Below are 24,112 nucleotides of genomic sequence, written 5' to 3' on the forward strand. Positions count from 1 at the left end.
TGACTCCAGTTGCGAATAGTGGCTTTTAGATCTCCTTGCACTCTACCTTCTTTTTGGCAGCGGAAGGCTACCTTCTCCCACAACTTTCGTCCAATTTGACAGGTCTGCATGAGATGTAGCGTTGTTTCCTCTTCTTGCATACAGTTGAGACATATAGATGGGCCTGAGAAGCTTCTTTTCCGGAGATTATCTCAAGTTAGAATTATATTGTGAAATAGGAGCCATAAAAAAGTGGATACCTTCGGCCAGATGGAAGAGTGCCAAATTTTGTCCCATAGAGTGTCTTTGATTAGCTGATCTTGGACTATTATCTTATACGCTTCCTTTGTGGTAAATGTTCCCTTCTCTTCATAGCCCCATCTTAGAATATCCGGTTCTTCTGAGATAGGGATTTGCCTCTTTTTGTAATTATGTAGAAAGATACTGTTGAGCTTGTTCAGACCTGTGCGTTAGAATTTGATCTGCACTTTTCCATTGTCTATGTTCCTGTGTTATAGAGGGGTTCCAGAACTGACTAACCTTGGCTAATTGATTGATATCCTGCTCTGATATTGGATGATTCTGGAATACGTCTCTTATTTTTGGGAATTGCTGCCAGGAGTCTTCCCAAAATCGAGCTGTGGATCCATTCTTGACTTCCCAAAAATTGTGCTTTTGTATGAGATTTCTATATTGAATAGCCGCGTTCCAAATTACCGATCCCTTGCTTAATTCCGTCATTCGTATTCTCTTTTCCATAGGACAGTTGCTTGCATACTTAGCTGTCCAGAGGGAGGCCCAGGGGTATTAGGATTGGCTAGCCATCTCCACCAGACTTTAGCTCCCATTGTCCTATTGCTGTGCTCAGGATCTCTTAGCCCAATACCCCCTGCTTTCTTTGGAAGACATACCTTGTCCCATTTAACTAGAGCCCATTTTTTATTGTGGCCTGACCTTCCCCATAAGAAGTTGCGCTGGAGATTCTTAATTTCTTTGAGTACCCATTTTGGTGCTGCAAGGATGGAGAAGAGATACAAGGGCATGGAATGAACGACTTCCTTGATAAGAACAAGTCTGCTAGCCATATTAAGGGCTCGGTGAGTCCATAGGGAGAGTCGAGCCTCCAGTTTTTCCAGCAATTGTTTCCAAGAAGAGTGTTTGAGGGCTGAGGCAATTAAAGGAGCACCTAGGTATTTGGAGGGCAGGGAAGCAATGGTGAAGCCCAAAATACATGCTATGGCTTTCTGGGTGGGAGCAGGGGTATTAAAGAAAAAAATTTGGGATTTGAGTTGATTAATAAGGGCACTAGATGCATCAGAGAAGTTCGAAAGGAGGCTTTTGAGGAGGCGAGCTTCTTGCACCGAGGGATAACCAAAAAGCATATTGTCGTCCACAAATTGTTGGTGGGAGTAAGATGGGGAGTTGTTAAACGAAAGGCCTTTTAAATGCTGAGAAAGCCGGGCTGAGGTAAGACTTCTACCAAGTCCTTCTGCCATAATAACAAAAAGAAAGGGTGACAAGGGGTCTCCTTGCCTGATACCCCTGGAGGGACGATACGTTGCCGAGGGGATACCATTGATAAGAACAGAGAAAAAAGTTGAAGACAAAAGATTAAAAATCCATCTAACCGATGACGGGGCAAAACCAAAGGCAGTAAGAATTTTTTGAATATAAACCCAACTGATACTATCAAAAGCTTTAGATAGATCTAGCTTAAGCAGCATACCTGGCTTTTTTGTCTGCTTTAAAGAATGGATTATCTCATGAGTTAAAATAATCCCATCCGTTATTTGTCGGCCTTCTACATAACCAGACTGCTCGGGCGAGATTATAAGAGGGAGCAGCGGCTTTAGTCTGGTAGCTATAACTTTTGAGACGATTTTATAGATAATATTGCACAGGGCAATCAGTCTATACTTATCTGGAGTGTTGGATTCTTCCACCTTTGGAATTAAAGCAATGAATGTGGCATTTAGCCCTGGGTACATCCATCGTAATGCACGGGATTCCTCCACCACTTGCCATACCTCAGCTTTTATAAGGTCCCAAAACTTATGAAAAAAGTTTGATGTAAATCCATCCGGGCCCGGCGCTTTCCCCGCCTTCAATTGTTGTGCAGCTTCTTCAACTTCCTGTAAGTTGATGGGCTTGAGGAGGAGACTATTATGTTCCTCTGTTATTACCTTTGGGATATCCTTTAGGAGCTTATTTATAGCCGGCATTCCGTCTATACTGGGTTCCTGGTGTGCTTTCTTAAAGTATCTGAGAAATTCCTCTTCAAAGCCTTCGTGAGTTTCTATTCTATTCCCCTATTCATTTTTGATGTGGGTAATGCAATTGCTCATTCTGCGCTGCACTGTAGTTTTATGGAAAAAATTTGTATTCTTTTCTCCATCTTTTAGCCATCTAATCCTTGATTTCTGCCTCCATAAGGTTTCCTCTTGTTTAGCCCTCTCTAATATTCGAGATTCTATGATTTGCTCCTGCTTGGTGAGTTCATCTGAGCGTCCTTCGGTGATGATTTTTTGTTGGATCGTCTTCATTTCTAGATTGAGAATAGCCTGAGCTTTAAAAATGTTGCCAAAAGTATCATGATTCCATCGCTTGATTTCGCCTTTAAGATGCTTTAGTTTTTGCTGGAACCTGCACATCTTTGTACCTCCAATAGGATTGAAGTTGAGCCAGGTTGATCTAACTAATTCATCAAAGTCCGGATGAGTTAACCAGAATTCTTCAAATCAGAAAGGACGCCTGATGCTGTTACCTGGCCTGTTCCATTGAAGTTCGATAGGCCAGTGGTCTGATCCTGAGATAGGTAGGATGGATGCTATGAATTCCCCTCCCGGGTGAGTTGCATTGTCTGAGATGAGAAATCTATTAAGACGCGAAGCAATCTGTTGCGATCCCTCTCTCTTATTGCTCCAAGTGAAGATGCCATTGCTTGAGGGAACATCTACCAACCAGTTGGTTTGAATGAAGTCTTTTAGCAGGTTCCCGTCATTATTTGTTCTGCTTCTACCACCTTGCTTCTCCTCCATTCTTGCTATCATATTAAAATCACCTCCAGAAATCCAGAGCGGGTATGGCCTGTCTGAGTTGAGGTCTGACAGTGTATTCAGGATTTGAGCTTTGTGAGTAGTATCCTGAGGGAAATAAACATTAGTTATAAGTCCATAGGTATTGGTGCCTATTAGATGAGAAGTTGCCTGAATGAAGCTTTTATTAGCATGTATATTGTTTAGTTGAATGGCTCGCGAATCCTAGAGTATTGCAAGTCCTCCCGATGCTCCCTGTGCATCAATAGCTGTTACTAGCCCTCCTGACCAGGTTTCGCTGCTATTTTTGCCAAAATTGTCGAGTTACATTTAGTCTCCTGTAGAAAAAGTATGCTTGGTTTTTCTTGCATAAGCGTATTTTTTAATAATCCACCTTTCCTTGGGCCATTGAGCCCCCTTATATTCCATGATATTAGCTTCATTGAGAAGGATGGGGGTCAGTATTAAAGTACTTAGTCAGCTTGGCATACCTCCCTGACTCCACTAACACCTCTCCTATCTTGATGGTTCTCTCAAGTGTTGTTTTTCTGCCTCTCTTCTTATTGTCCTTGGTGATAAATTTGCCATCCCATGGACTTCGTATCTGTACTCCTAAAGAGTATTTCTTCTGTGCCCTATTTAGGACCTCTACCAGGTTGTCCACTTGCCGATCTGGTATTTTTTCAAAATTCCCTGTTTTGCATGCTTGTTCCAGTCCTAGGATATCCAGATCCCCTATGTCTAAAGACTCCAGATCTTCTTCCATGATTTGAGGCTCTTGAGAGTTTTCCTCTCTTTCTTTTGGTGACTTGGCATTTGGTTCGGTGTTATCAACTTCCATTCCCTAGGAATGCCAGCATTGAGATTTGGATTGCGATTGAAGGATTGATTTCTTAAGAGCAGTATCTCCTGATTGCAATGAAATTTCTTCTAACTGTTCTTTGTTATATTCTTTGTTCTTCTGCGATTCCTTCTCCAGATCTTGCATGTCAGTCTTAGCTAGGGCTTCAAAGCTATTTCTCGTTGAGGGTTTTGTCATGTTGACTGGATTTCTCTTGGGATTGACTGTTGATCTTTTGTTCCCTCTCCTACGATTTGTTACCTTAGTATAACCATCAGGCGTTTGGTTATCTGAACTTTCTTGAGAAGGGGGTTTCTTATTCAGTGGACAGTCTCTCTATAGATGCCCTATATCATGGCATTTCCTGCATCTAAATGGTACATGCTCATAATCTATAGCTTGAATCCATTCAACATCTTCATGAAAGAAACTTACCGTGTCTGGCAGTGCTTGCTTGAGGTCCATGTAAACACAAATCCATGCATAAGACGTGTATCTACATAATTTTGTTTCTTCTGCAACCTTGAAAAACTCGCCGAGTGTGTTCCCAATCTCCTGAAGAGATTTCTCTTCCCAGTATTCCCAAGGAAGCGAGTACAACCTTATCCACACAAGGGCACAGCTAAGGTCTTCCTTGTCTAGATTGAATCTTTCAACCCACGCTTTGAGATATAATCCTGCAGAGTTGAAAAAATAAGGACCCCCATCCAGAATTTTATTGCGATCTTCCAGGCAGTTGAAGACTGCAGTAAAGAACCCCTTTGGCCCTAGGTGCAGAGTAATATGCCCTTTTGGGTTCCATTTGGTGCTTATCCAGCTTCTCAGCGCTCTCTCCGTCGGCCATATTCCTACGAATTTGCCAATCAGCGCATGATCTCTCATATACTGTATTCTGGCATTGATACGATGACCAGGGAACTCCACTCTTGGCTTGTGAGTTGCTACTGGCTTGCATGTGGAGAAACTTACCTTATTTCTGTCTTCCTGATCTGTCTCCTTGCCCTGTTGCTTGTTGCATTCCGTATTGCCTCCGCTCTGTTCATTTTCTTTTTCCCTTTCTTCCGTCGGCTGCGTTTGACTGTCCTTATTGGGGGGAGGCGCATTGCCCTCCCCCTGAGGGGACTGCATTTTACTTTTTTCTTATGGCCAGCTTACGCTAACCACAAATCCGCTTTGACTGTTTCAGCACTGTACTATGTCTTGCAGGCTTGCCGTTGCAGGGATTGCAGAAACCCTAGGATGGGTTGCAAAAGCCGTAGGTCTTCCCGTCAAGAAAGTTCTTCCGATTAATAGTTGTATGAGGTTATAAAAGAGTACTTTTCATCTTCACAACTCTTAATTATAAATTAATACTATATTTATTTAATTACTTTTATTATTACAAATTAATCCAATAAATTTAATTATTTTTACTATTACAAATTAATCCAATAAGCATTTTTTTCCTTGGGACCAAGTCATAATGAACCTAAAATCTCTATTCAGTCATGTGTATTTATAACGAATTATGATTATTAATGTACATATTCAGATGACAAAAGAGCTCCCGGTCCAAGCTCATCCGACACCAGCTCCTCGTGGACATCACGTTTTACCTCGATCATTAGTCTTGGGTTTTTTACGGTATTGTTCTCTCAGAAACTTTCAATCGACCATAACGTTTGATATCCTTTCTTATTAAAAAGAGATAAAAATATAACAGTAACAAATGAACCTTTCAAGTTATTTTAATAATTAACTAACTATTTTTGTTGATTTTAATATGTTTTATAATAAACCCATCACATCTTTAACTATATTATATTACATAAATATATTTTAAAATACCAAAATCTCCAATAATAAATTTATTAATAATCACATCAAAATTATTAATCCTATAATCAATTCGAATCTAACCTAACTTAACATCTCTGAAATAACAAAACTTCTACGCTACAATAATCTTATTCGCGCAAATCCAATTTTGATAAAATAAAATTTATAACAATATTAAAACCGTGTTATTAAAATCAAATTTTAATAATATCAAACTTGAAAATTAAAAAATATCATGCTATTGGAAAAAAAAATTGATAAATCATAAGTATATCCTTGTAATAGTTTATGCCTCATGCACAAATATCGAGCATTGGAAAAATGATAACTTGGGATTACGTCCTTCACATGCCCAAATGTTTTTGATGGTTAGATACTACATAGGGTCGAGCGATTGCCCTTGTCTATCTGCAAGTGAAGCTGAGGATATCATAGGAGAAATATGTCTCTGCAGAGCATTCATAACTTCAATTCAATGTTGTTTTATTTATTTTATATGGAATTTATTTTATAGGATGAGTAAGTTTGTTTTTTTAATTTTTAAAGTCTAATTTTTTTTTAAAGTGTGGTTTAAAACGACTGTATTCATTTTCATTTTCTTTTATAATATTATAATGGAAAATATAATTGATTTTACATTCCATACAAATTAAAGATAGTATTTTATAAATAATATTAAAATTTATTAAAAGTTTTAAGTTTATAAATAATATTAAAATTTATTAAAAGTTTTAGAGACAGTTTAATTGGTGATCAAAATAATGTAAAATATGTAAAAATTGAGAGATTCAAAATTCATTACAAATAATGACCTAGTTTATAGAGAACAAGCTATACACCCAAAACTTAGTTTATGGATAACAAAAAAACCATAAACTGCAAAAGCTTAAAAAAAGCTACAAATTATTAAATTCTTTGAAATATATATATATATATATATATATATATATATAAGTAATTAAAATTATTATCAAATTAATTTATAATATTTGTTTAACTAAAAATTAACTTATTTATCTTTGTTATTTAATTATATAATTTTAATTTTTAAACCATAAAAACAATAACTTAACAATACATTTATTTACCAACAACCAAATTTTGAAAGAACTAATAAATCATAAATCATATTAAATATTAAAAAAAAAAAAAACATTTTTATCCAATAATATATTTTTCCATTAACCTTAACTCATATTAACTTCAACAATATATTTATTTACCCACAACCAAATTTTGAAAGAATTAATAAATCATAAATCATATTAAATATTAACAAAATACCATTTTTATCCAATAATATATTTCCATTAACCTTAACTCACATTAACTTCAACTCCCCTAAAGGATCTACTACTTCATGAGGAAACAAATTTTACGTGAGCGACTTATGTTAACCCAATGTTCTTCAAGTTAAGCCCCTCTAAAAATAACGAGCTTGGCAGGTTCAAAACTTTTTGAACTAAGCTCTAGAGATTTTTTCTATGGACGGAGATATGTCAGTAACAAGCTTAAAATAATTTGAAATACAGCGACAAAGAAAATAAAAAAATCTTAATGAATTCGCATGTATTAAAATTATTAACAAAGTTATATATAAATAATAATATTTATGTTTTAGTTTTACGCCAATCCAATCGTCCTTTTACGTTTATCAACCCATCAAATATATTTTATATATAAATAATAATATTAATATTTTGAATATACCCCAATTAGTAATGCACATCCATCACAAACAAAATAAAATAAAATTAAGGACCGATAAACATTTTTCTAGAAGGAAACCATAATCAATATAATATATAAATAAAATATTTAACCATCAAAAAATTTCAGCAATAAAACTGAATTACCATCCTGCGATATTTATGCAACAAGTTAAATTTCATATTACTTTAAAAGCATAGTTTTTAGACAGCAGATTAGTATTGAAATAGAAACTATAAGATCCGATGTGATGTTACGAAATCGATACTACATAGATGCCCGAATCACTTGTCCTCAAATCTAAACTAAAGTAAATACTACTTACTTCTGCTAAACCTCCATTAAAAGCAAATAGTGCACCTTGTTCTGTATGCGACCTCTGAATTACACTGCCAAATACTTGAAAAAAAATTCTTTCGATTAACGACCATCATGAAAATACATATTCAAAATTGAAATACGCCCTCCACACTGCAACACCAAAAAGACATAACTTGACATCAGTATTCTCTTGACGAACAGCAAACAACACATGTCCTTTGGTATATTAAGGACTTCAAATCACTGTTACCTTCATGTATTTGCAGAGACGGCAGCACCGAAAACATCATTGAAAGGCGTAGTTGAAACCATAGAAGCCCATAGCAGCTCCAGTGCCTACTAAATATAAAATTATTATGGTCTTCCCATTAACAGCATTACCAACACAAACTACAAAAAACAAGTCCCATTAATAGCAGCTCCAGTGCCTAATAAGTCCCATTAACAGCATTATGAAGCCAAACTATAAACAGCAATACTATCTCCTTACCTCATTGGGACCCACACTCGCCTTTCGCTCCGCCAAATGCGATAAATCTTTGACATTGAGCTTATTGAGCAAGTTAAGGCTGGTGATGGTTGACGAGGGAGATATCTGTAAGTCATCGGTAATTATGAAGGTAACCGTTTCCTTCACATATCCTCCCCCGCCGCTTCCACTTCCACTGACTCCTGCGGCATCAGTTCTAACTCCCATAGAAGGGTTCTGCAATTGCAACTGATAGCTCATAGTGTTGCCACAGCAACACCTGCCGCCTTTCTCACAGCTAATATGGTGGGTACCGATATCGTACACGTACTCGCAACCGTAATAGACTGTAGGTGGGGGTGCTGAGTCTGTCGACTGTATTCGAAGGATGTTGTTGGAAAGGTTAGGTATAACCTTAGGCTCCAGTAAGTCAGATTTCTCGGAAATCATAAACATAGTATGCAGTTTGTCCACGCTGTCGTAAAGATTTGTGAGGCAGCCGATTTTCTTTGCTTTTTTCAACGCTGAAAGCAATTTCAGAACGGAACCCGTTGGTAGCGTGAGAAAGCTGAAGAGAAGATCGACAAAATCCTTTCCTGCCTCTGCATACAATATCTTCCGACTTTGCTTGTTCACCAGAAGCCTTAAACTCATGCAACTAGCAGTTCCGCTTGCCATCTCGATCACTTGACAACTGCGAAGTAAAATCTGATAACAGAGTCGAACTATTACGTCAACAATACGAAACTCGATTTAAAGAAGGTGGTCGCACACCTCCCAAAATTGGCGTTTTACTCGACCATCAATGTACTGTGTGAATGATGCGAATCTCGATCAACCATCCTCATTTTAGATTTTGCTTACGACCGCAGATTTTCGGATTTAATACTACATGTGGCGAGCATTCATTGACGTCCTTTTGATAAATGCCTCCAGTTATGTGAAAATATAATTGAGAAACCGATTGATAAATTGCCATTCAATAATAGACAAGTTTTAGGTACCTAAACTTGCCCGTATTGTATTGTATGACATGTAGACTATATCTGCTTCCCATTATCGTCCAAGTACAATCTTTTGTATATGTCTCTGCAAGTTTTCGGTGCATTCATGGTATAGATATAGTAGAAAATTTAAACAAAAAGTTCAAAATTTTTGGGATAAGAAGGACAACGGGAAATTTAGTTGTAGCATATTTCAAGTTTTGAATAATATGTATGAATATAGATTTATTTTATGTACAGATCTTTAAGTTTTTCGAGGGATCAAATTTTTTCTCGTATAAATAGAGATCAAATGGTTTTTTTGTGTAAATATTTTTAGAGTGCAAAATACAATATGTTATTTTGACATAAATACAAGTTGATATTGACATAAATTAGGTAACATAGATCTTCAAGTAGTTTACTTGAATCTCTAGCTAAAATATTTTTGAAAAGTATAAGATTTAAACATCTCAAACTTTTTTTACCTCGAAATAATTTACAACATATTCCTTTTTTTTTAATTATAGCAGGTATTATTTTTCTATTTAAAACATAATATTATTTCAACATATTCCTTTTTTTTTAATTATAGCAGGTATTATTTTTCTATTTAAAACATAATTTATTTATTTTTTTTGTGTTTTTATTTTAAAGGAGATCGTACTCATATTAAGTTGTAGAATAAAAATTAATATAGTATTATGTTACCATAATATATTTAAAGTAATAAAAAGATAAATTAAAATTAAAATGGTTTACCCCCGATGAGGTTGACTAAGCGGAAGGGCAAAGGTATTATGAGAGGACGACAAGGACGGCCGACCACAGTCCTCATGCTTGAACAGCAGGGAGTGGTGGCGTCCTGCATGAATGTGGGAGCACTGATGGAGCGAAGTGGCACGATCATGAGGAGAGAGGCTGGCAAGAACGGCGGCGACAGACGGATGGGATGTGGGGTAGATGGGACGGGATACATGAGGATGGCAAGAGCAGGGAGAGAGAACAGAACGCGGAGAAGGGAAGACGGGAGCAGGGCTGCGCAAACGCTGGGGTATTTCCGGGAGTCTGAAAACGAAGAGATGGCTCGCTTAGGCAGAGGCAGGGGTAGAGGCAGGGGACGAGGGGGCCGAGGGGAGCATGCAGGGCCCAGAAAGGGGAGGAAATCCATAGAGGTGGCGGTCAAGGAAGCAGCAAGAGCATACAATGATGGAACGGATGCTGACATTCGTAAACTGATCCAGGAAATGGAGGACAACATCATGGAGGAAGACTCAGAGCCGGAAATGGAGGAATGGGGGGACCTTGTTCCCGACCCAGGGCATACCAGGGGCAGGATGACTCTATTCAAACAAACCCTGCACATTTACTGGGTCATGAAACGCTTGTTGGCCAGAGCTCTGGAACAGGTGGCGGGGGAGATGGCGGAAATCGCCCAAGGCATGCCCAACCTCAAAAAGGAAATGAAGAATCTGCAAATGATAATGTTTATGCAGGATAGCAAGCTGGATAGGATCCAGCAACGCATGATGGAGCTGGCACCGGCGCCGGATGACTCTGCTGCAGCACCGGCTATAGTGGACTCCAAACAGGATGATAGCAAGGAATAGCTTTTTACCTTCCAGGTTTTACCAGTCTTTTTAGCGGATAGCCTTTACTTTTCTTGTCTTTGTATGTTAGTTCAGACCTTAAAATGTGTATCTAGTTGTGAAGTGTATCTAGCCTGGGTTGAAAGACTTGTAAAATTTTGCTACTGGATGGCTTATAACAGACTAAGGTGGCCAACAGACTTGGTTTCCCAAGTGGGCAAGTTGAGGCCACCAAGATTTTGTATTTGGAACAACTTGCTTTTATAAATAGAAAAAAGAAGGAACTACTATAGCTTACAAAAAAAATTAAAATAGTTTATAATTAATTAAAAAAAATTAATACTAAATATTGTGGTATATTTTTCTATTTTAAATAATATATATATATATATATATATATATAATACTAAATATGCTATATAGAACTTTCTAAATTAAAACATAGAAAGTATAAATATGGTTATGAACTTCTAATTTCAAAATAACGATGATAGTAAAATAACTTTGCAAGATTATAGTAATGAAGATATTTATTACTTAAAATTTTTATAATATTAAATATTATTGTATAATTTTTATTTTATAATATTAAATATTATTGTATAATTTTTATTTTATAATATAAAATTATATATATATATTAGGGGTGGCTGGGAAAGAGAGTGTGATGGGTGGGGTTAGTATCTAGGTGTGTTATATGAAAGATTGGATCGCAATGTGTTATTGCTTACTCTCTCACGTAGATTATTTATGGAAGCATTTAATTGATTTCGAGTGAGATCTTTCCTCCGCAGATGCGAGTCTTTATGAATTCATTGTGTAATGAAAGCGTATAATTATACGGTGGCTACTATTGATGACATTATTAGTCCCAAAGCTTATTTCAAAAGCTATATTCCCCAAAGAGGTATGTTCCAATTCTTTTCCTTCATTGTTTTATATTGGAGGAAATAATATGTCTTGCACACAGTCAGGGAACTTTTAGTGTTTAAGGGCAATTGTCCACCTCCTTGTTGATGCTCAATAAAAAGAAGTACCAAGCCCTCCTCACCTCATTTTTTCTTCTCTTCATCTATTATCCTCAAGCCAGATAACATTCTTCTCCTTAGTCATCAAAATGCAATAGGAACTTGAAGGCTATGGAAAATCTCTAAAGTTGACACCATCATCTCTTTTCCCCAACCACAATTGGATGACCCTCTTGGAGGTATATTATTTCAGATTGTCATGGTTCTCAGTCATTTTATGCGGTTAATGTTACACTCTCTTTGGTATATTATTTGTATCCACCTTCATGGTGCATTCTACTTCTTTCTTATCTTAAGCTTTAGACACTAGAGTTCCTTCCTTCATGAGTTTCCTTTACCTCCTACTCATTATGTTTTTTGTTGTATCACCCTCCCCTCTTCCTTATCTTTCCTTTCTTTACCTCTAGTCTCTATTGAGAACTTCCTTGGTTGTTTTTCATCCGTCGACAACATGCATGTTCGAGGAGGAAATTTGGGGACCACGACACCCTCAACAACATGAAGACATGGGCTCTAGATCCCATGCCTCTGTTGATCGATATCACAGACACACTCAAATGGTCAATCAATAGGAAATTGATTCCACTGAAAAGAAACTGCAAAATAAAGGAATGACATTTCTTATTTAGAGTTTATGCCATCAATTTTCAATTAGATTTCAAACCTCAATACCACTAGGGGTGAAAAAAAGTTAATATCTTCACACCATCGACCCTTATTGGAAAATCATGAATCTTCTAAGAAAAGTATTATTTACACTGAATGAGAGTAGGGATAAGCTTCTCCTACACACAGAGGAATTGCACGCACTTTATCATCTTAAGGACAAGTGCATGGAACGCATGGGCGCAATCATTATATGCACCAATAAATGGAATCCATCAAGAAACCCTTATCACCTTGCACTTGCCAACTAGTCTCACTGTCTTTTCATGATATGTTACAAATGTCATCAATGATTTATTTTTTGTACCTAATTATTTTTGTGTCTTTTCATTTCTGTTCTTTTTATATCACTCGCATTAATGCCAAGCTTTTGTACCAAAAAAACACTATCCACTTAAAGTGTGTAATAAAGTTTTGCAAGTTCTATATTCAATTCTCAATTATTTCCTTCAATCCATACTTTCAAAGCAAGTCAAATTAAAAGAATAATCCAATGTTTGCAATGTAAATGTTACATTGATTAATATATATTTTTAAACATCAAAAAAAATATAACACAAATAATAATAACTCTTATAAACTTTTCAAATTATGACACATGTTATAAACAAAGTATAAAGATTTAAAAAAAAATCCCACTTCAAAATAATAAAATAATTTTGCAAAATGATAATAATGGGGATGTTATTTAGAATTAATTAAAAAGTTTTATAATAATAAATATTATTGTATATTTTTAATCTTATAATTATTATTATTATTTTAACTAAATTATTAGAAAATATATATAACATAAAATTACACATATATAAACTTAATATGTTTAGTAGATTAGTTTTCTATAATTTTATAAAATAAATTAAATATATTTTAAACATATGGTTTATATGAAATAACCATTAAACAAATAGATTTTATCAAATAATTATTAATTAAAATTATTAAATAGATAGTTTTCATATTTAATATATATCAACTACAATGGTTTAGAAGATAAGTTGATATTAGGCTTTTATATGTTAGTGGAAATGGAACAGATAGTAAAGAAGGTTCGATAAAAATTCAAGGTTGCTGAAAGACGACATAAAGGATATTTCGACAAGATTTTTTCATAGAAAATTTAGAGTGGGGGATCATGTATATGTAAGGGTCAAACCCAAGAAGATGAGGTGGTTAGCCCCTCGAATCTGTGGTCCTTTCCAAATACTAGCTAGAATTGGACCTGTAGCATATCAATTGGCACTACTTAGCCACATACAAGTACATAGTGTGTTTCATGTTTCTCTATTAAAAAACTATGTGTATTACCCTCAACATATTATCAATTGGCAAGACATACATGTATAATTGCATTTACATATTTACATGCAAATGCAAATTATTTTATAAAATGTCATAAACTAATGATAGACTTTAAAATGTGAAACAAGTAGATTCAGATGGAGAATTATTGGTAGAGTCTTTGCGTATTCTCGATCAAAGAGAAATAATGTTACAGAGGTGAGTTATCACCCAGGTTAAAGTGCAACGAGTACACTTTAGCCCAGAAGAGGCTACCTAGGAGGATTAAGACCTTATAAGGAATGTGTATCCCGGATTGTTTCAAGGACAAGAATAAACACCGAGGATAGTGTTTCATTCAAGGGGGGAGAAGTAACACCTCTTAGACCCTTCAGTTATTGTAAATATTTTTGTTGATTTACTTTTGCTACAGTAGCATGTTAGACTATGGACTACGCAGAAGCCTAAGTGAAACTAAAATGTTAAGTTATTTATTTTATTGTTACTTTTTAACTTAGTTGGCTAGAAAGTCGTGGATATCACAAGAATGACAAAAAATGAATATTTCATCATCGAGATAGTTAGGAGGAAATTATTCTCTTCTCTTGAAATAATTCATCTCAATTTGAGGAGGAGAAAACTCGAGGAGAAGAGAAAGAGAAGAACAAGTGGGAATATCTATTGGGACAGTGTTAAGAGAAGGCAAGACACTAGCATATAGGAAATTCTTGATTTGGTTAGCCAGTGGAATCCCTAGTGTGGACTAGTGAAGTCTACAAAAACTTAGGTTGGACTAAGCACAATCTGAGAAGGCTTCAGGAGGATCTTGAACATCCTTGTCTCGACTAATCTAGAAGTGCAATGCTCGAGGGGCGGGAATAGGCATTGATCACTTGTTTCATTAGTTGGGAGGTGTGCTCAGTTCCCTGTGGATATATTGGTTGTCTAACTTGTGGATATATTGGTTGTCTAACTTCAAATAGGTAAATATCACAATCTATGGTTTTTCTTTGGATGAAATCTATAATTATTCATGGGGAAATTGTAAGTTGGACTCACATTTATTCTTTGTTTCCAAGGAAATTTTTGTACATTAAGTGAGGAATTTGTCCAATGTCTTTTTGTTGTTGTAGATGTAACCTAGATTGTAGAGAGATTATTACTGAATAAACAAGAAAATGCAATGGATATTGTATATAGTTGAAATATGGAATGGTTAGTTCTTGTTAATAATATTGAACCCGTACACAGGAATAGTCGATGTCCAATTATTAATATATTTATATGTCTCAACAGGTTGATGGCAGGTCCCAAGGGGATATGGGCCCCTCCCACCTACAAAGCTAGATAAGAGTAATATAAGAACAAAAATGCCAAATAAAATGGTTACGGTTATAATGCTAAAGATAAATAAGAAATTGCGAAACTAGATTACAACCTTTCGTTGCTACTTAAGTATCATTATTTTTATCTAAAAAACACGAGAAGAAATAAAAGGATCGCATACATCAAATTGTAACATTTACACAATTTTCTCATATTACAGAACCACACGATTTTCACATCTGCCACAGTTAGTGTTTTTAATACATTCACCAATTATGCCATTGCATTATCACATTGTTGAATCTTGTCATCCTAACAAAAATTATTAAAAACACAGGAGCAACCACAAAGATATTTTCAAAGCCAATACCTGCTAATTGAAGACAAAAGCGTATACAGTGTAATTGATCCAGGTGGCTCCAGAGACACACACAGGACAAACAGGGCTTATGAAAGCTTAAAAATCAAAATGTTTGGAATGAATTCGAACAAGGACCAGAGTGTAGATCTCGTCATCCTGATCGCAAAGGTGCGAATGGTTCATCAATTCGAGCTCGTATGGGGGAGAACAAGCCAGTCAAAATTTTGGTCAAAGTTGGGCTATGGGCCAGGTTTAAGTGTCCTATAATTTTACTGACCCCGAGGCATGAAACCTAGCTCCCGAAATCGGTCAAAATTGCGGCTTTGTTAATTTTCCCAATATCCCTTATTTTCTAAAGATTTGAGAACCACCTCTATTTCAAAAAAAAAAAAAAAAAAATTATAAATGAGGTGGCGGGCCACCACCCCAAAACTACATAACAAAATCTTTTTATTAAAAGGGTCGACGGGCCATGACCCCTGTCGGCCAAACTGCACCACACTTTTTTTAAAATTCAAAGGTTGGGTTGGCGGCCATGACCTCGCCAAACCCTTCTCCAACCGCATACCATATAACATATAAACCATTAATTATGGGGTGGGCACGGGCCACCTCTAGTGGACCCGGCCCACACCCCCACACCTTACAACGCCATATAACACTTAGTACGTGACTGGCGGGGGTCGAACTTGCTCGGCCCACGTGGTCGACCCCCAAGCGGGCGGCCCCAAAAATGAAGCCACAATTAATGCAACCATTAACATAAAAACAGTACGCGCCTTTAACGTGCCACCTACCATAATAGTGCCACATGCAATATTCGTTTGTTAATGAGTGGGATATGGGACGGGCCACGCAATGCAGACCCAACCCCCCTATTTCAAAATAATTTTGGTTTTGATAAAACAGTTGTGCATTAAAATAGAGGGGTCGGGGTTTGACCCCCTAACCTCCTCCTTATAATGTGGTCACTTAACCAATCCACCTAACTTCCTTATTGGTTAATCCGTCGGGAAATATTATATAAACCCAGTATTTTCAGTGCACCCAGGGGAAAGATGGAGGAATCAGGAGTGGGCATGGATTTCGAGATAGGAGGACGCTGTGCACGCAGTTCAAGGCAACATTTTGTAGGAGGGCCGAATTTTCACTTTGTCAGATTTTGACAAATTTTATATGGTTTCAGCACTTCTCGACGACACGAACGCAATGACGCTATTCGTTTCTCCATAAGAGTTCTGAATTTTTTGGCCATTTTTCAGTATGTAGGTGGAACCATGATCCCTGCAAAAACAAGGAGCGGAACCATGACCCATGAAATTTTCCTAAGGAGGTAATTTTTCTCCATGTCAGAATATAGTCAAGTTTACAGTCGTTTTTCATGGTTTTCCGTAGGGATCGCAATGGCGAGGTCAGATTCACCTTTGGAGTTGCATATTTCCAGTCCACCCATGGAATAGAATCTTTGAGGAATCTAGGGGGAATCTAAAAGATTCCTTGAGCCCCAGATTCTCAACTTCTCAGAATTTAGATTTTGGACAGTCGATTTTGCACTATTCGACACTGCAAATCTAATGGTGCGTTCAGATTTCTCATTCTATCATTCTATTCTTCAACCACTTTTCTAAGTGGAATACAGGTGTCACCATTCATGTGTAAGCAACCATTTCCTTGTGATTGATGTCTTGAGATCAATGGTCCGAGCAGCTTCAATAGTTTGACATCCACTTCTTCAGATGGCCCTTGGTTGTGAGGTATATGCTGTGTTCATGTACTTCTTCTTTAAGCATTGTGTTGCACAGGTCCCTGCTTGATGTTTGATGTGGGATCTTGTTTCTTACTCATTTTCATGATTCCTGCTTGATGTGATGCAGAATCATCTGTGTGATGTACTTATTGTCATGATTTGTCATGTTGTGTTTTGAGATCCCTTTGTTGTATGTTGATGGGATACTCATGTGTCACCATGCATGTTTGCTTTGAGATCCCTTTTATGCCATGTTGGTGGGATGCTCATCGTGCATGAGTTTTATGTCATATTGATAGGAGCCTTTTGACTGAGAGTTCCTGTAGTGGAACATTTCTTAGAGTGACTCCTGCGTGAGGGCATTTTCCTTGTATGATCGCGACATCATCTCTTGTGTACATCATCACTATTGACAACACTTAATGTAGCATCCTACACCATCTTGGCATCGGGGCCCGGAGACATAGTCCCTCCTCGACGAACTCCGTTATAAACGACTTATGTTCTTATGTTGCTGATGATTGTCATGTTCCTCTTCTTTACAACATGCACATGTATTCATTTATGTTCTTTTAAAGATGCAATTTAACACAACACGAAAGTAAAAGGTCTTGGAAGGGTCCTTTGTCACACTCAGACCTGGATTAAGTGGTATCAGAGCAGTCTTTGCGTTGATGTGAATTGCAGCATGAACAATGGAATGTGTAGCGACAGAGGATGAAAGAGCGATGTACGAGACCATGCTCAACATTTCCAAAAGGGTGGAAATAATGTATGAAACTCTTTAGAAAGAGACAAAGGAAATGGAGCGATTACAGCTTCAGTTGCGAGCCACGGAAAAGGCCCTAGAAGAACTGAAGCACAATAACCAAAACCTGCAAACAAAGAACACTGAATTGAAGGTGCTTCTACATGAAGGGAAAGAGGAAAACCAAAGTTTTCTACAACAGCTGCAAGCAAAGGACGAGTCCTTGGAAAAGTTGCAGCATGACCCATGTGAGGTAAAATGTAATCCTTTGAATTCATGTATGTGTCCTGATGATGATTTCGTTGTTTTTGAAAATCATACCATTGGAATTGGCTCCAAAATGTTGAAGAAAATGGGGTATGAAGGAAAAGGCTTGGGCATTAATGGCCAAGGCATTGTCAACCCCATGAAAGTAGAAGAATTACCCTGTCAGGCAGGACTTGGATATGTCAGAAAGGAAGTTGGGGAATGCGCCGAGACAGCTAACGAACCAACAACAACAGATAATGAGAAGCTCTCATCAGTGCTTTCCAAATCGGCAGAGGAGGTAAAATATGTTCATTTCCTCTCAGTTTCATCTTCACATAGTATGCTTTTTGTTGGAGATGTACAAATCCAAATTACAGGGAAAAACATGAGGCTCCTTACTAGGACGAGGCTCGAGGAGGAAAAAGAACTTGGTGTTAATAACCAAGGCATAACTCAACCATTGGAGGTTATGCAAAGGCCTCAATTTTCAGGCTCAAGATACACCAAAGGAGAATGCTCGAAGGTGTCAAATTCTTCCAAGACATCGTCGAAATCATCGAGGAAAGAGAATGATGAAACACATCCCCATCATCCCATGGCATCACCTATTGTAGAGAAAGAGTTGAGGCGAGATCTCATCGCCATAATGACACCAGAGACAGCAAGGTAAGGTATAACCACTCTCGACATTTGAATGTTCATTTCAATTATAATCATGTTGTTAATGATAAACATAAAACATGGCATCAAAAGACATGTAACTTTTGTGGATTACATAACCACACATTTTCTAAGTGTTGGAAAAGAATGGCAGCACACAATAGGATGAGGTGTGAAAGACCCTCTCAACAACAGGTAAAGAAACATGTTAACCAGATCTGGAGGAAGAAGACCTATTGCAGTCATTGCAACAGAAATGGCCATCAAAGAGCCACTTATTGGAGGCTCCATCCAGAGTAGCGCCTTAAAGACAAAGTGTCAGTGCATGAACCAGGTGAAACAATTGTTCGACAAGAAAAACCACCATAGGGGGATGACCCATTCATAGTGATAAGTGAAAAATGGTTTCTAGACATGTTGTCGTTTCATGGTCGTTCTTTTGTGAATCATTTGTTGCATTTTAAAATGTAAAAGTGATGATGTGTTTTCCATCACTTGTTCAACAACAATGATGTCTGGTCTTATTTTGTGTTGCATGATAAACTTTGAAAGTGATGTCATGTTTCCATCACTTGTCAAGACAACGGTGTTTGGCCTTATGATTGTAAATCATATGTTGCAGTGATGATGTGTTTTTCATCACTTGTTGAAGCAACAATGATATGTTGGCCTTGTTGTCGTAGCTAGGGTATTGTGTCCATCTTGATGTAAACTTGACCACCGAGTATGTGTTTGAACTCGTGGCAAGTATGGGACACTTGGGTCATTAGTTGGTCATGAAAGTCAAGCATGTAATTTTCAAAACAATGTACTACATGTTGCAGAGATTGCAGGTGTTGGCTCATCACTTAAGGCTCCGAAGAACAAAGGTGAAGGAGATGGTAGTGAGACCTTTCAGGACGCTTGTGGTGCAGACAAGGTACGAAAAATTTGTAGATTGTTTTTCATGCTTTTGGAGGACCAAAATCTCCTCAGTGGGGAGGATTGATTTAGGTGGCTCTAGAGACACACGCAGGACAAAGAGGGCTTATGAAAGCTCAAAAATCAAAATGTTTGGAATAACTTCGACCCAAGATGAGAGTGTAGATCTCGTTGTCTTGAACATGGAGGTGTGAACGGTTTGTCAATCCGAGCTCGTATGAGGGAGAACGAGCCAGTCAAAATTTTGGCCAAAGTTAGGTTGTGGACCACGTTTAAGTGTCGTACAATTTGAACGACCCCAAGGCATGAAACCTAGCTCCTGAAATCGGTCAAAATTGCGGCCTCGTTAATTTGCCCAATATCTCTTATTTTCTAAAGATTTGAGAAGCACCTCTATTTAAAAAAAAATAAAAAATAAAATTATAAATGAGGTGGCAGGCCACCACCCCTACCACCCCAAAACTACATAACAAAATATTTTTATGAAAAGGTCGACAGGCCATGACCCCCACCGGCGAAATCGCACCACATTAAATTCAAAGGTTGGGTTAGCGGTCGTGAACCTGCGAAACCCTTCTCCAACCGCATACCATATAACTTATAAACCATTAATTATGGGGTGGGCATGGGCCACCTCCAATAGACCAGGCCCACACCCCCACACCTTACAACGTCATATAACACTTAGTATGGGACCGCCGCGGGTCAAACCCACCCGGCCCACGTGGTCGGCCCCCAAGCGGGCGGCCCCAAAAACGAACCCACAGTTAACGCAACCATAAACATAAAAACAGTGCGCGCCTTTAATGTGCCACCTACCATAATAGTGCCACATGCGATGTTCGTTTGTTAATGCATGGGACATGGGGTGGGCCATGCAATGCGGACCCGACCCCCCGATTTCAAATTAATTTCGGTTTTGATAAAATAGTTGTGCATTCAAATAGAGGGGTCAGGGTTTGACCACCCAACCTCCTCTTTATAATGTGGTCACTTAACCAATCCACCTAACTGCCTTATTGGTTAATCCGCTGGGAAATATTATATAAACCCAGTATTTTCAGTGTACCCAGGGGACAGATGGAGGAACCAGGAGCGGGCATGGAATTCGAGATAGGAGAATGTTGTGCACGCAGTTCGAGGGAACATTTTGCAGGAGGGCTGAATTTTCACTTTATCAGATTTTGACAAATTTTATATGGTTTCAGCGCTTCTTAACACCATGAATGCAATGGCGCTGTTTGTTTCTCCATCAAAGTTCTACATTTTTTGGCCATTTTTCAGTATGCAGGTGGAACCATGATTGCTGCAAAAACAAGGAGCGAAACCATGATCCATGAAATTTTCCTAAGGAGGTAATTTTTCTCCATATCGGAATATAGTCAAGCTTATAGTCGTTTTTCATGGTTTTCCACGAGGATCACAATGGCGAGGTCAGATTCGCCTTTGGAGTTGCAGATTTCAAGTCCACCCATGGAGCAGAATCTTTGAGGAATCTAAGGGGAATCTAAAAGATTCCTTGAGCCCCAGATTCTCAACTTCTCAGAATTCAGATTTTGGATAGTCGATTTTGCAGTATTCGATGCCGCAAATATGATGGTGCATTCAGATTTCTCATTCTCTCATTTTATTCTTTAGCCACTTTTCTAAGTGGAATGCAAGTGTTAGCATTCATGTGCGAGCAACCATTTCCATGCAATTGATGCCATGAGATCGATGGTCTGAGTAGCTTCAGCAGTTTGACATCCGCTTCTTCAAATGGCCCTTGGTTGTGAGGTATATGCTGTGTTCATGTACTTCTTCTTTATGCATTGTGCTGCACAGGTCCCTGCTTGATGTTTGATGTGGGATCCTGTTTCTTACTCATTTTCATGATTCCTACTTGATGTGATGTGGAATCATCTGTGTGATGTAATTATTGTCATGATTTGTCATGTTTTGTTTTGATATCCCTTTGTTGTATGTTGATGGGATACACGTGTCACAATGCATGTTTGCTTTGAGATCCCTTTTATGCCATGTTGGCGGAATGCTCGTCGTGCATGAGTTTTATGTCATATTGATGGAGTCTTTTGACTCGGAGTTCCTGTAGTGGAACATCTCTTAGAGCCACTCCTGCGTGAGGTCATTTTCCTTGTATGATTGTGACATCATCTATTGTGTACATCATCACTATTGACATCACTTAATGCAGCAGCCTACACCTTCTTGACACGGGGCCCGGAGATGTAGTCCCTCCTCGACGAACTCCGTTATCAACAGCTTATGTTTTTATGTTGCTGATGATTGTCATGTTCCTCTTCTTTACAACATGCACATGTCTTCATTTATGTTCTTTTAAAGATGCAATTTAACACATCATGAAAGTAAAAGGTCTTGGAAGGGTCCTTTGTCACACCCGGACCTGGACCAGTAATAAATAAACAACCTCACAAACTTGAACTGCCAATAATGAAATAAGTAATAAACGAATTTGGTGATCAATAAAGAATTTCCAAACAAAACATACTCCTAAGGAATTTGTACAAACTCACAACTTGTTATTTCATAAAAGAAAGATACTATGTACATCGTTTTCCAAAACTTCAAGCCTCGTCCCAACCCTTATGGGTGTTACATGTAATTTTGTCACCATTAGGAAAATGATTGCCAATCTGGACCTCTCGCTATTTGATGAGGTCTTTCCAAGCAATCCCCTATAATTTTGGAAGTAAAACTATCACAAATACAACAAAAATCCCGAGTTATATTGCTTAAAATCCTATTTTCAAGGAGTGCCACACTTTTCCTAGCAACTGTCTGCACAACCTCAGTTCTGACCATTGTACCCTGAACAATTTGTCGCTTTGTTCTCCATTAAAAAGCGTGGCATCCTTTTAGTCTAGGTAAAAATAAAAAGAAATTTCTAGAAACCTTGTAGGGGGATAATATACCAGCAAGAAGAACTAGAACCCCTACCTAGTTGGGCCTTATCCCTTGGTTTATCGATCTACTTCTTCTCTTTTTGGAACCCTAATCCCTCTCTTTATGGATCTGATCCTTAGAAAGAGGATCTCAAACTTCCTCCTCTTGGCATCTAAATTCAGCACACACTAGAGGGGAAGGAGTTCACTTTTGATGTAATTGTATATTGTCAATTTGAGGCTATAATCTTGTCACGTAAGGGAATATTGGAGACTATTAGAAGGAGGTTTACAGCATCAAGGTTAGTTTATATCTCTCCTTTTTATTCAATTATAATAAAAAAGAGTGTTTCTTTCTCACTATATTGTCCAGTGGATCTCATGTATTTCTTTTTTACTTTCATTTTTCCATTGGTAATGATGTTAGGTACTTGTCTCGTTCATCACTAATATAGGCTTTACTTAATCATTTATATATCAGATGCCTTTGATCCTTTGTTTGTTATTGCATTTGTAGAATTGGATTCTGAGCATTAAGAAGCTGCATCAAACTACAATGAGGGTCTTCATTAGGCATTTTGACTAAAAGGTATGGATTCTATATTTCATTATCTTTATTTCTCATTCGATAAAGACAAGAATTTTTCACCTAACAGTCAGTAGGCTCCATATCAAACAATAGAAGAAGAAGAGAACTTGAAACCCTAGATTAGCAGTTCTGTTATTTCGAGTGTCGACCTAGCCATAGTTAAAATGATATAGGAAAATTAAGTTCCATGACTGGCGGCAGTAGGCTTGTAGACTCACAACAACTAAAATGAAATAAGGGAAATTACACCGAGTAGGGTTTTTGGAGAACCTAGAAAAAAGGAAAACATTGGTGAGGCAGGAACGTTGTAAGGATGAGACCCCAAATCTCCAAAGGTAAGAAAATCTAGTTCAAGAGTGTGAGTAGAACAAACCCAAACTTACACAAAGAGCATGTATAGGATTGGTAAAAGTCTAGAATTATAATTTTGGAACTAATAAAATTGGCAAAGGAACAAGTACATGTCCTCACCTATAGAAGCTTGAGGTCATATGCATACCCTCATCCCTGCAAATGAAAGAGAGACCTTAGCTTGCAGTTGAGGAAAAGAAAAGGAAGGTTTGACTTTTGGAAATATCAGTAGCATCCTCCCTTACCTAGGCATCTCGAGCTCATATAGGAGAACCCGCCATTGGACCTTTTCAGCGACAGAATGCCAACTTGAGCTAAGATCTATGAAGAGATGGAAATTTTAAACTCAGTTCAAAGTAAAAACATAACATGCCGAACGGAAAAAATGATTTATGCAATTAACTCTGGAAAACTATCATAACCGTAGAGAAGCAGGGATTTGTAACTAGGAATTAATCAAACCCTAGTTGAAAGTCACAACAGAGAGGTTCTCGTAGCGATGGCGTGCAAATGACCAACGACAAGAGTGAGAAAAGA

The 24,112-nt window shown here is 37.6% G+C and overlaps 1 protein-coding gene across 1 annotated transcript; it reads right to left on the minus strand.

Moving 5' to 3' along the window:
• Nucleotides 1-7,956: 7,956 nt before the first annotated feature.
• Nucleotides 7,957-8,851, minus strand: LOC149181947 (uncharacterized). The gene is made up of 2 exons (XM_089418440.1): nucleotides 8,195-8,851; nucleotides 7,957-8,040 (listed from the first exon to the last, which is right to left on the minus strand). The coding sequence occupies exons 1-2, from the start codon at nucleotides 8,849-8,851 to the stop codon at nucleotides 7,957-7,959; spliced, it is 741 nt and encodes a 246-aa protein (XP_089274566.1).
• Between the last annotated feature and the right edge of the window lie 15,261 nt (nucleotides 8,852-24,112).

Source organism: Pinus tabuliformis, chromosome 3_2 (assembly GCF_031772625.1).
Source record: "Pinus tabuliformis cultivar Carrire ecotype Pingquan chromosome 3_2, CPIR1, whole genome shotgun sequence".
Taxonomy (NCBI): Eukaryota; Viridiplantae; Streptophyta; class Pinopsida; order Pinales; family Pinaceae; genus Pinus; species Pinus tabuliformis.